The sequence below is a fragment of the Mesoplodon bidens genome (genome assembly GCF_964165515.1).
Source record: "Mesoplodon bidens genome assembly, chromosome: 15".
Lineage (NCBI taxonomy): Eukaryota > Metazoa > Chordata > Mammalia > Artiodactyla > Ziphiidae > Mesoplodon > Mesoplodon bidens.
This window is the reverse complement of record NC_138171.1, coordinates 1,431,437-1,444,240: the sequence shown is the minus strand read 5'-3', so window position 1 is coordinate 1,444,240 and position 12,804 is coordinate 1,431,437. Positions and strand designations below refer to the sequence as shown.

Here is a 12,804-nt window from a genome sequence, read left to right as displayed (position 1 = left end):
CAAATACACAAAGAAAAATCCCAAAGTTCGGGGGACTGACAAGTAGCTCAGACGGCAGGAGGGAGCAGGAAGCTAAATAGGCTTCCAGGACTCAAGGGGGTTTCAGTCTTTGAGAAAATGTATGATTGGTGCATGCCCAACGTGTGTGGACACCAGGTCCTGCCACCAATACCCATGGGCAATTCGGAGGAAATTTATAAAAGCAGAAAAGCACATCTGGAAGAGTGAGCAGTCCTTTTAAAAGACTGCTTCCTGGTGTCCAGCCTCTTCTCACCCCCGAGTTAAAGCCCGTTGGCACGCAGGGTCCCGAGCAGAGCACCCCTCTCCTTGCAGCCAAGCGCAGCCCCGAGAGACAAGGCAAGGGGCGTCTGGGCCCTTCCCAAGGACAATTTAAAACCAGGCAAGGTGACAGCCAAGCAGCTTTATTGCTACTCTCATTTGGAATTCAAAGGCAAGCAAGCCAGCACCCTCCCAGCACGCAGGCAGGCAAGGGGCTGGGTAGTCAAGGTCTAGGGTGGGGCCACTGCCTGGCCCTGGGCAAGGTCCCCAGTGAACCTGGACCCAAACTCAGACCCAGGCCTGGGGCAGAGGAGAGATGCCAGGGAGGAGAGAAGAAGCCAGGGGGCAAAGTCAAGGTGGGATCCCCCCTTAGCTCCTCCTCCCTAGCCTTGGCCAGTAGTTTGGAGGAAAACCCTCAGGGTTTCTTCAGAATAGCTACCGTAGGTGCCCTCTGACCCAGGGGTCATGGGCTACAGGGCTCAGAGGTCAGAACAACGCTTGTTACTCCCGCCTTTCAGGGTGGTTCCTGTAACTCTGAGACATCTACTTTTCCCTGCGAGTTTAGTGAAAAGTAAATAAAGTTAACGTCAGAAGAAATATTTTTAAAAAGTATAAGGCATAAAAAGTGTATTTCCTTTCTGGTTGGTTTCATCTCTTAGCAGTCTCTAAAAGGAACACACCAAATGAAAAAGCCAGAAAAATCAACGCCTTTCACAGATTGACAGAAAAGCAGTTTAAGAGTAAAGCAGAGGGCTTCCCTGGTGGCGCAGTGGTTAAGAGTCCGCCGGCGGATGCAGGGGACACAGGTTCGTGCCCCGATCCGGGAAGATCCCACATGCCGCGGAGCGGCCGGGCCCGTGAGCCATGGCCGCTGAGCCTGCGCGTCCGGAGCCTGTGCTCCGCGGCGGGAGAGGCCACAGCGGTGGGGGGCCCGCGTACCGCAAAACGAACAAAAAAAAGAGTAAAGCAGAAACACCATTGGGTGTACTGGATCCACCACGGCATTGTGCCCAGATACACCATTTACCCTCACAGCTCATCATACCACAAAGTACGTAACAGGAAAAGGGAGAAACAAGCCCACAGATCTGAACCGAATTCCTAGGGCAGCTGGTGAGCAGGAACAGGAACCTCCACAGGCTGGGAGAGAACAGTCAACTGAGACAAGGAGGGCCCAGGGCAGGGCCCGCACCTGGACTGTGGGGCCTCAGGGGCAGGCACACAGCGACAACTAGCTGTACCGCCTACAATTTAAGAGATTTGTTTTTCTGAAAGAAAATACTTGAGAAGTCAAAGATAGTTGAAAGTCAGGTCTAACAGTGGCTTTCTGGATTTGTCCAAAAGAGAAAAAAATGTATAAATTCCTGCTCTTGCTTGGGTCACAAAAACAAAATGGTGAAAGTGAGAAAAGAGTATTTGAAGGAAATACCAACAAGAGTAACACAGGTTGAGCTATTAGGAATTTCAAAAGGATACCCGAAAGGTTTTATTCTGGGGTAGCCCTGATTTCAATGAAATCAATACCCATAAATTACCCTTTCAATACCAAAATAGTTTTGAGTTCCAAGTTGAACCAACTGCTTCTGAAATTTAGAAATCCAAGGAGAAATAGGATCTCCCAAATCTGTCCACAAAAGGTAGGAGGACAAGAATGTTGCCTTTTACAACTACACAGCAAAGTGACAAATCTTGGGAGTCTGTCAGACACACAAAGTTCCTCTCGTTCAATGGAAAGTAAAAACATTTAAAAGAGTAAATATAAGAGGATTTTAAAGTCAAAAAAGAAAAAACAAAATTTGGCGAGTGTTTTTTAAAAGGAATGCGTGGATATCGATTGAAAAAATGCCTCATCTTCATTCAGTGCTTCTATCTCCCAAGTCAGACATCTGATCAGAACTGGGCTCATTCAAAAACAAAACCACCAAAACTAAACAAAAACAAGAAACCCCTCAAAGCATATACAGATATACAGCTACACACGTATACGCTATAGGTGTTTATATATACAGGTGCGTGTGTCTGTATGGATCTCCGGTGTGTGCATCAAAGCCCTAACCAGCCAGGTGTGAAGGGAAGGGTCAAATTCAGCAGAGACAGTCCGCGAGCAGCGCCCTGACTGGCAGCCTTGTGAGCACGCTGCCTGTGCCCCTCCGTCCGGCCCCCACCCCACCCCAAGCGTTTCAGGTGGCACTGTGCTGGACACAGTTTACGTTACAACCTCTGCAGGAGTTAAAAGGTCAAGAAAACTATTACTCTAAAATATTACTTTACCCATCCAAAGAAACTTATGACGAAACCAGTGCTTTCTGATTTAGTGATATAATCGAGAAAGGGAAATACAATCCCGCAAGGAGGGGGAAGGCGACCATCTCAGACCCCATTACACGTGCTTCACAGGGTCTTGAATACATGCAGCAGAACTAAACAGTAACAACAGTCTTCCTTACTCCTTCCAACAGCTTCACGGAGAACCTGAAGACAAGATACTGTGTGAAGCTGAGGCTATGGGAACTGACTTTTTGGAGTTTACTGCCCACTTGTGGTAACGATTCCGAGCAGCAACAACCAATTAGCTTATACCTTATCCTGAAGAATCAGGGTTGATTTGCCAAATCCCCTGGAAAGCAGAGCTCCAGCATGTAGGAGTTTGATTTTATGCTTTGAGGGTATGAGAATAAGACAGAAACACCCTCCAAAATACTGCAATTCTGTAAAACATGGCTGATACCCAGGTTGTTGAACAGTCCAGGATTGGCTTAAAGGAGCACTGTGTATTTTATTCTCAAAACGCATTTCCTTTTTTAAAAACTCTTGTCTGCTCTTTTGAAACTAATAAACCTCAATGTCTCTCTTAAAAGAACTGCTGACCTGTGAATCACTACGTTGTACATCTGGAACACATAATATTGTACATCAACTATACCTCAATTAAAAAAAAAAGAAAAGAAAACCAATTACAAAGAGAGAAAAAAAGAACTGTTAATCTGTCAGAATGAAACGCTCCACCAGGGCTTGGAGAAGAGCCCGAGCTCTGGGCCCCTGCCTTCCTATCGCGAAGTCAGTCAACCACCCCAAGGGGCTGAAGTCTTGGTCAACCTGCTCACTGCCCCAGATGATGACCAACCTGGCCCTGCACCCCCAGCTGCTTCCTGCTCCCCGCTCCCCTGTTGCACGTGGGTGTCTTCAGGGCTCGGCCCAGGCCGCCTGTCTCTTCACTGCGTCTCCATCCGGGGCCTCACGCCCTCCTGGCCGTGCTGCGCTGTCCTTCACCATCCACTCGTCTGTTCCCCTAACCTCTCCACTAGATGCCTCAAACGCACCGCAAAGCCTAACGCATGCGAAACGAGCTCCTGACTTCTGAGCTCCCCGCTGATCCCGGCCCTCCTCTGGTGTCCCCATTCAGTGGTGGGTCGGCCCTGTGGACCCAAAGGCACAAGCGCGAAGCCCAGGGTTCTCTCCGACACACCGGCCTCCCCCTCAGCCATCGAACCCCGTGGCTTTAGCGTCTCCCGTGACCAAGTCCACCTGCGAGCTCCTCTGCACACGTGCTGCAGGGCCCTGGGCGCCTCTCAGTGTTAGACACCTCACCCCCTCTCAGCTCACCGCGATCTGACATTTTCCGCCTTCACCGGCTCACCGAACTTCTTGCCCTGTCACAGGGGCAGCTTTTGGTGAATGTCAAGTGGCCTGCCCCACCAGTCGCCAGTCGCCCTGCTGGAAGCTGCGCCCCGAGGCTCCTGGAGAGCCCGGCAGCAGCGCTCCGGCCCTTCCTCCCTGCTCCTCCTCGCCACGGACTTCGAGTAATACGTTTACGGACTCTCACGAGCTGTTACCAAGAAACCTGCACTTCCAGCCTCATCGTTCCCTCCAGCGTTCCATGGTCCACCCTGGGCCCCTAACCACCCCTTCCCTCCTCCCATCTCACTCCTCACCCTGCCGGCTCTTCCTCAGTTGGCGCCACCATCGACCCCACCAACTAGGCTCACATCCGAGCGCCATTCTCGACTTCTTTCTCTGCTCTCACTCCACTGGGACTGCTAACTTCCCGTCCTCTGTCCTTTTTTGCTGAGACTGCTTCTAGCGAAGGTTCTCACCCTCACTCATCTATTCCTCCACGTTCTCAGCAAGTATCTACAGAACCCCTGCCACATACTAGCCGCTTCAGCTCTTATGAAGGTCATGTGTCATTGGTGGTGAACTGTGACACACTAACAGGCATCAGTGACATAGAACGGTGTGCTGAAGGCAACGAAGGAATCGTTTAGGGACCACGTGAACACGAAGGGATGGCACGACATCCTGCTTGTCGGGATGGTGTCCCCACTCCCAGGAGCCGGCCTCAGGAGTGTTGCACGCAGACCCAGCTCCTGAGAGCCCAGAGGTGAGAGCCCCTGGTGAGTCCAGAGTCAGGGTAGGAGTGGTGAGGCTTTCAGCTGTGCTCACTCTACACAGGCAACTGGGGAGTTGCCGATGGGTGTGAAGAGGGGGCCAGGGACAAAGAGAGATGATCCTGCCTGAAGTGTGGGTTTCAAAAAGCAGCCAGTATCTAGACAGAATTCAGGCTGTGCAGGACCACTTCCGGGGTTGACGGGCCATTAACCTATGACCCGCACAGAAGGTGCACATGAACCTTCTTTAGAACCCTCTAGCCTCTTAGGGCACCAGAGTTTTGCTCATGCACCCTTGAAAAGAATTTTTAAAATCTGCACCCCTCGCCCATTATAAAGTTGACATCTAAAGTTGTTTATAGGATTAAGTACTTGAAAAAGGATGTTATTACAGACATATATTGCATTTGCGTCTGCGTTTTAAATAGATTTGGTCAAAGCTTTGGACCTGCAGATTTAGCTCATTTGACTAACCCTAATGGAAAATATCCACAATTAGTCGTCACTGTCAAACCTATTTGCCAAATTCCACTTACTTTCTGCAATAAGTCCCATACCACTTCCACGTTATTTAGTTCACTCCCCAGCAATCACAGGAAACCAACTAACGCCCGAATTCTAACTCAGGAGGACACCGGACTTCATCCGATGGAGCAAAGGGCTGCCCCTCAATTTCCTTCCTGAAGGGTTCCAAAATCTTTTAACTTTACTCTCCAGAAACAGGAAAACGAGACCCTGCTCTGAAGGAGTCTGCACTCTTCTCCAGCAGACGTACAGTAATAACCAAATAAACGCGCAAATGACTTTCTGCATCTCCGCGACCATCAGGTCCCGGCCGCGGCGCAGGGAGACCCTCCGTTCTCCGGACAGCGACCGCAGCACCTCGGGGCCCATGTCGCACAGGCCTGCAGTCCCCGCCCAACCCGAGCGCAGCTTAGGGACCACGGGCTGTAAAGACCACCGGGCTCCGGGCCGCAGGGATCACGGGCAGGAAAGACCACCCGGCACCGGGCTGGTAAGACCGCCGGGCCTGGGACCGCAGGGATCACGGGCGGGAAAAACCACTAGGCCCCGCGCCGCAGGGACCACAGGCGGAAAAGGCCCCCGGGCCCCTGGGAGGTTCCCCGAAGGCAGGCCCGTCCGGGTTGACTCAGGCGGCAGCGAGCGGGTGCGCGCTCCCCGCCGCGGTCGCGTGCCCGGGAACCTGCCCCAACCGTCGGAACCGAGAGCTCCCGCTAGCCGAGTTCGGGAGGCTCCTCCCGGGCCTGCGCGAAGGCGAGCACCGGGTTGGCAAGGACCCCGCCTCTGGGCTGCGCGGAGCACCGGCGCCTGTCCCCCCCTTCCCGCCCCATGCCCTCGGGCTCACACAAACGACTGGAGGGACGCTGGGACCTTAGCCTTCGACTCAGTCCTGATGTCGCCGTCCCGGCTCGAAGTTCCCCTACCACGACGCCTCCACGGCGGCCATCTTATCCAGAGGCGGCCACCGCCTTTTGACTCTCGCGCCAATCCGTAGAGCCAGGGAGCCGTGAGGGGAGTTCTGCGCAAGGACGGAAGCTGGAGTCCCGCGCTTCCGGGCGGCCGCCGCGACCCGCACCCTCGCGAGAGCCCTTGATTGGCTGTCGGCTTGCAATCTCGCGATTTCGCGGGAAGTGGCTGAGGGGGCGGCCGCCGGTGCGTCTGCCCTCCCGTTCCCCGCCTCCGCCGCGGCCCCCGCCTCTGCCTCCCCCTCCCCGGCGCCGCCGCCGCCCCCTCCCCGCCCGGGCCGGCACCCCGAGCGGCCGCGGAGACCGCGCAGCGCGGCAGGCGGGATCCTCACGGTAAGATGGCCGCGGCGGGCCCAGGCGGTCGGGCGCAGCGTCCCCGCGGGAGCGCGGCGAAGCGGGGCGGGGAGGCGGAGAGCCAGGAGGGGGCCGGGGCCGGGGAGGGATCGAGGCGGCCGGGGAAGGGGGCGGGCCGGGCCGCGGGGGTGCGCCGACTGGCCGACCGCGCCGGGGGGCCTTCCGGGGTTGGGGGTCCGAGCAGGTGTCCTCGGGCCGCGTTGTTCGGGGAGGCGGCGCCCTCGGGGTTTGCAGGTCCAAATGCCCCCTTCTCCTAAGGCGGCTGAGCCCGAGCGCCGAGACTCGGTGTTTGTTGTTGACGAAGCGCGTTTCGAGGGAGGTCTGCACATTCCGAGGCGGCGTCTGCTAGGAGGTGATAGTTCTCGACACGTCGCACAGGTGTCTCTGCGACGGGAACCGTTTCCACCCGGAGCCGCGTCCGAGCAGAGGCTGAGCTGCAGAGGCCGGACGTTGCTCTTGCGAGCAAGTGTTCCTCGCCGTCCGCAGTGGGATGTTAAATTATGTCTGTGGGATTTTTAACTGCTGAGTTCTTCCTGCACAAAACAGAATGGGACAGTTCTCCAAAGTTGTTACTTTTTCAAACGTCGCTCTGCCGTCCAGGACTGAGAATTTGATCTGAGTGAGTTACGCCACTGGCCCGTAGCTTAGAGAGATGGGTCCTTGAGTGAGGGACAGCACCTCTTGATTGTGTCTTAGGACAAGTGTTCTTCTGCGGATCAGAGTTGGGCATGGCATCCCCCACGGACCGAGGACTTTGTCTTGTACCCCTTTGCTTCCCCACCTACACTCTCTCCCTGGGCGATCGATCTCTTGGCTTTCAGTCATTTTGTGGCGGATGTTTCCCTAATTGTTTCCAGCGCTGAGCTCAGGACCTGTAATCCAGGTGCCTGCTTGACTTCTCCTGCTGTGGGTCTGATAGCCCAAACTTGCCCGGCTCCTCAGACCTGTTCCTCTCCTCATTTGTGGCTTCATCCTGCAAGGTCTCAAGCTTGAAACACCGCCCCCCCATGGTCCCCGAGTCTTCCGTTCTTTTATTCTTCCACACTGGGTCCAGCAGCAAGGCCCACTGGCTCTGTCCACAGAGTCTCGATGGGCTGTGCTCTGTGGCTCTTCTGCTGCCGTCCTCTCTTGTTTGGGTGGCTCCTCACTGGTGTTCCTGCTCAGCTCTCACCACCCGCACGGTCATCCCATGTCCACTGGGCAACCAGAGCTGTCTTTAAAATTTTTTTTTAATCGGTTTAGCATGTGCTTTGCTATGTATAAAGTAACATCCACAACGTCTATGTCAGTTACAAAGGATAAACCTGACATGGGCAGTGGTGGGCTCACCACCCATCCCGAGAGCCCAGCTGGTGCTCCCAGGGCCCCCTTTCCTTGGTAACCACCTCCTGAGTTTCATGTTTCATGCCCTTACTTAAAACAGTGGCAAAACGGTTTTGCTATGAACGTATGAATGTATTTACTGCTAAGCAAACATTGTACAGCTTGTTTTTGTTGTTTACAAACCGCCGCACTTGGGTCTCTGCTGTGACTTGCTGTCTTCGTCCAGCTGGTTTTTAAGTCCCCCATGTGGTCACATTCATTTATTTTGCCTGCTTTAGTAAATCCTGTTCCGTGGATACAGTCACAGTCCCTTCTCAGTAGTCCTAAAATCCACATAACTCTGAAGACCAAAAGTTTTTGGTTTTCTTTTTAATCTATTAGATGGCAAAACCTCACCTGGCAAAGGCTGTTTAGTAGCTTCTGTTCCACTTGGTATGAGGCCTCATACGTTTCACTGAAGAAATCATATCTGATGTGGGGTGCTTGCCCCACACCACAGAGAGGATGGCGTATGATACGTGGTAAAATGTGCACATAGTCTTTGTACAGCCTGAACGGTTCTGAAGTCTGAAACCGATCTGCCCCGGGGTTTTGGTCCTATGGGACTGTGGTCCTGTGAACCACAGTCCATTTGTCTGTGCTGCTGTTGGCTGAACATCTGGGTGGATGGCTTCCATATTGTCGCCATCCTGAGCAGTGTCTCTGTGGACAGGCTCGTCTGCGTCTGGGTCTCAGTCTCCAGGAGAAGAGCTGGCTGTAAGGGGCACACGTGCACAGCCGTGCAAAGCGATGCCAAGTGTTTCTGCTGCGCGGTCCGTTCCGACCGCAGGGTAAAGGGGTTCAGGAGAACTCCACGTCTTTGTGAACACTTAGTGTTGTCGGACCGCTTCATTTTTGCCAGAGTCTGGAGGGTGTGTGATGTGGGCTTCTCTCGAGCACACACATCGCAGCACGTGATTCTTCAGCCTGTACCTCTCGTGGCTGCCCTTTGTGCTTAGAGGGGAGTCCATCTAGATCCCCCGTGTCCTGTAGGGCCTTAATCGGACCCCAGCCGACCTCTTGACCTCCTGGTCCTAAGACCCTTGGCTCTTCCTCACGTTCATCCTACCTTCCGAACACCCCAACCTTCGCTTTGGTCCCTGAATCTGTGTTTGAGTCTCACGCCCTTGGCATGTGCTGTTTCCCACATTTTAAGTATCTTCCCACTCTCCCCCTCTTACTTCTTGCTCTGTCGCCGTGTTTATGTCTGAAATGATCGCAATTGTCGTAGAATTCTTCACCGATTCTTAAAATATTACCTTTTTTCCCTGTAGAAATAAATCAGAATGAGTTATACAGAAAAACCCGATGAAATCACAAAGGATGAGTGGATGGAAAAGCTCAATAACTTACACGTCCAGCGAGCAGACATGAACCGTCTCATCATGAACTACTTGGTCACAGGTAAGGGGTGTGACGAGGGTGCCGCCCCTTGGACATCCTTATCCCTTTCTGTGCACACAGTCAGGACTTACTGAAGTTTTGTGGTGCACTTGTGTTCAGGCGTCATGAAAGTGCAGTGTTCTTTTGATAAACTTGTAGTTACGGATTTAAAGAGATATCCTCTTCCGGAGATGAGATCATGATTCCAGGTCTCTGAGACCTAAGGAAAAAACCTGTTTCTTGGCCTTTGACATTTTTGCAATTGGTCAACGTAATTAAGAAAGTGCTGAAGTACGTTTAAAACCCAAGTAATTAATCTCTTCTGGCCAGTCTGGTAAGTGATACTGGACTGTTTCTAGAAGGTGTGTCCAACTCAAAAGAAGAAAGGGGGAAGGGCATACGGAAGGAAACGCACATGCTCTGCTGCTAATACTCAGTCCTCCTTGACACTGGGAAGCAAAAGGGTAACTCTGTACGTGGTGAGAAAACCTACATGTTTCCAGAAAGTGGGTCTCCTTCCTGTGAGTTCCCAGTGGCCACCACCCCTCCCATCAGTCTCTGATGTTGAAGAGAATTGTAAACTCACTAAGAGTGGGAGTAGCCAGGGCCTTGCAGGCTTCCCCTGCAGCAGGTCGGCAGCTTCTCTGCATTGGGCCTGGACTGCAACCCTCCACCAGGGGCCACACCGGAACGTGGGGCCTCAGCACCCATCCTCACCTGGCTGGGAGGTTAGAGCGTTTGGGCTGTGGGGGGAAGGAAATGAAGTACTACGTCTGCATTTCTGGGGCATAACTGGTAAGTCACAAAGGTATTAAACCCAAATACCCAAGAAAGTGCAGTTATGTCAGAGGTTTTTTTATTCAAGGCGGATGGGCTTTCTGGAGATACAAGGGCTTTGCATTGACGTCTTGCTGACCTTCTGAGCGGTGAGGATGGTTTTCATTTTCAGAGGGCTTTAAGGAAGCAGCAGAGAAGTTTCGGATGGAATCTGGGATCGAACCTAGTGTTGATCTAGAAACGCTCGACGAGCGAATCAAAATCCGGGAGATGATACTGGAAGGCCAGATTCCCGAGGCCATCGCACTGGTCAACAGCCTCCATCCGGAGCTTCTGGACACAAACCGCTATCTTTACTTCCACCTACAAGTGAGTCTGGTTTGCAGACACTTGACAAATAAAGGTTCTTTATGGGATTCGGAAGTAACGAGGCTAATTGGCCTTAATAGAACGTTGCTTTAATTGACGTGGGGAAGGGGTTAGAGTTATTAACTGCTCTTCTGTGTATCTCAAAAGCTGTTTCTTGCTTTAAAAATGCAAATGTAATAACTCGGAGTTGCTAGACAACTTTGTCCTTTGAGAGGCCCTTTCCATGAGAAGCAGGCACGGCCGCGGGGGTGTCACTGGCCAGGTGGCCAGGCGCCCGGCGCTCACCCCGTCTGCCTGGCCCCCGACCAGCAACAGCACCTGATCGAGCTGATCCGCCAGCGGGAGACGGAGGCAGCGCTGGAGTTCGCACAGACCCAGCTGGCCGAGCAGGGCGAGGAGAGCCGGGAGTGCCTGACCGAGATGGAGCGCACGCTGGCCCTGCTGGCCTTCGACAACCCCGAGGACTCGCCCTTCGGAGACCTGCTCAACATGATGCAGAGGCAGAAGGTGGGCGCCGGGCGGGTAGGGGGCTTCCGTCTGCATCCTCCACAGATGGTCACGGGATTTCCAGAGAAACGGGGCGGTGGGTGGGTGGTGTTGCACAGGACAGCGTTTCTGTCCGGGACACTGCTGGGAGGGCATCGGCTGTTCCCTAGTTGAGACTTCCATCATGTCACACTGGGAGCCCAGGGCATCGCAACTGTTACACAACAGTCAAGCCTCTTCGCCCATTTTTCTTGTTTATCTGAGCCTTCTTCCTGTATAGCTGGAGACTCGTAGGAACAGGTGTTTCAAGTACCTCCTGATTAAAAGCCCACACTTGCTTCGGACACTTTGGCGCTCCCCGTTGCAGCCTCTGTGTTCCCGCCGGCATGGTGGCTCCCCGGCTGCAGTGCTCCTTCCCCGCCACCCTCCGCTACCCTGGAAGGAGGGTGTCCTTGGGGTCCACCTCAGGTGTCGTCCTGGGGCTCGTTAGGATGGAATCGGTCCCACCCCCACCCTGGTCTGCCCTCTCTGCCAGTCCCCTCGTGCCCAGCTCCTGGCATGTCACCGCCGTCCAGGCCGGATGTGATATCTGCTGACCACACCGTGAGTCCTCTGGACAAGTAGTGTGTTTTACATCCTCTGGAGCGCCTGACAGTCACAGGCTTCGTGTTTGTTAAATAAGTAACCAGCTTCTCACGTAAAATTGGTTTCCAAGACGCATGAAATGCATCTTATGATGGACCCTTTTTGCGGGCGCTCTCCGTGTGTGGTGGTTTTTATTGGCTGCCGTTATTTTCTAGGTGTGGAGTGAAGTGAACCAAGCTGTCCTGGATTATGAAAATCGTGAGTCAACACCCAAGCTGGCAAAGTTACTGAAACTACTCCTTTGGGCTCAGAATGAGCTGGACCAGAAGAAAGTCAAATATCCCAAAATGACAGACCTCAGCAAAGGTGTGATCGAGGAGCCCAAGTAGAGTCTGGGTAGGGGCCCCATTTCACCGCCCGGGCCGGCAGAGGACCATCTGGGACTGAAGATTTTTACGGCAGCAGAGAACTCTTTCCTCCCCACTTTTACTTTTTTTGTTTGACCCAGAATCTTTTCGAAAGGGAAAAGTAGCCCTTTTAAGTGCTGGAGAACGCGCAGTGAAAGACACCGTCTCTTCCGGAAGGCTGGCGAGGGCCACACCATGGCCTGACCTCAGTGCTCTGGGGGTCTCGGCTCCCAAGGCGCCGCATCTTAGGGACACTGGTCCACCCCGAGGCCCCCGCTCGGAGCATCTGGGCAGCACTGATGGCCGTCTCGCTCTCTGTTTGTGTCTAGGCAGACAGCGCATCCTCATCCTCCCACGTCTCGGCTGGCCTTCGTGTAGAAGTATTTCCTTCCCCCCTTGGTTTTTGGTTTGTTTTCGTTTTTTCATAGGAAAGACTATATAAATTTGTAAATCCCAATTCAAAGACTTCTTTTGTGTGCGGGTCCTGAGTTTGATTTTTTTCCCTTTTGGTCTGGGTTGTGTGGCTTTCGGGGAGATAAGTGCGTGCGTGCATGTGTATATGAGGGGCGGGCTGTGTGTTTTTTAAATTTTCAAATATATATTTTGGTGCTGTACGCGGTGAGAGACTCTTTCCTAGTGGATCAATGAACCATCTCTCCTGGGCAGTTATGTTGAAAATAAAGGTTTCTCTTTAATTTCAAGAATGACCAAAATGGTCTCTCAAAAGTTTTAATCATCTCCAGCACACCTTTTGCTTCTGGGGCTGGCTTCCCCATGTGACGGCAGTGACACCATCCAGTATCTGCAGCTGGAGAGACGGGTGACTGCGCCGCGGCATGTGCCGTGGTGTGTGCCGTGGCACGGTGGACTCTGTCACCTGCGCTTCAGCATCTCTCACACTGTCAGCCAGTTCTGTGCCTGTCCTGC

The 12,804-nt window shown here is 53.3% G+C and overlaps 2 protein-coding genes across 2 annotated transcripts in view; one reads left to right on the top strand and one right to left on the bottom strand.

Annotated features, from left to right (window-relative positions):
- Positions 1-6,193, bottom strand: part of DIDO1 (death inducer-obliterator 1) — a 51,171-nt gene extending 44,978 nt beyond the window's left edge. The window contains exon 1 of the mRNA XM_081255195.1: positions 6,034-6,193. The gene's annotated coding sequence lies outside the window, so the exon portion shown is untranslated. The remainder of the gene's footprint in view (positions 1-6,033) is intronic.
- An 81-nt stretch (positions 6,194-6,274) lies between these two features.
- Positions 6,275-12,342, top strand: GID8 (GID complex subunit 8 homolog). Its single transcript, XM_081255196.1, has 5 exons — positions 6,275-6,487; positions 9,145-9,274; positions 10,203-10,399; positions 10,709-10,906; positions 11,686-12,342. Exons 2-5 carry the CDS (start codon positions 9,157-9,159, stop codon positions 11,857-11,859), a joined length of 687 nt encoding a protein of 228 aa, XP_081111322.1. The 5' UTR covers positions 6,275-6,487; positions 9,145-9,156; the 3' UTR covers positions 11,860-12,342.
- The last annotated feature ends 462 nt before the right edge of the window (positions 12,343-12,804 follow it).

Coding starts and splice junctions, on each gene's coding strand:
- GID8 (XM_081255196.1), top strand. CDS start 9,157: ATGAGTTATACAGAAAAACCCGATGAAATCACAAAGGATGAGTGGATG. Junction 9,275..10,202: donor CATGAACTACTTGGTCACAG/GTAAGGGGTGTG, acceptor TTTCATTTTCAG/AGGGCTTTAAGGAAGCAGCA. Junction 10,400..10,708: donor ATCTTTACTTCCACCTACAA/GTGAGTCTGGTT, acceptor GCCCCCGACCAG/CAACAGCACCTGATCGAGCT.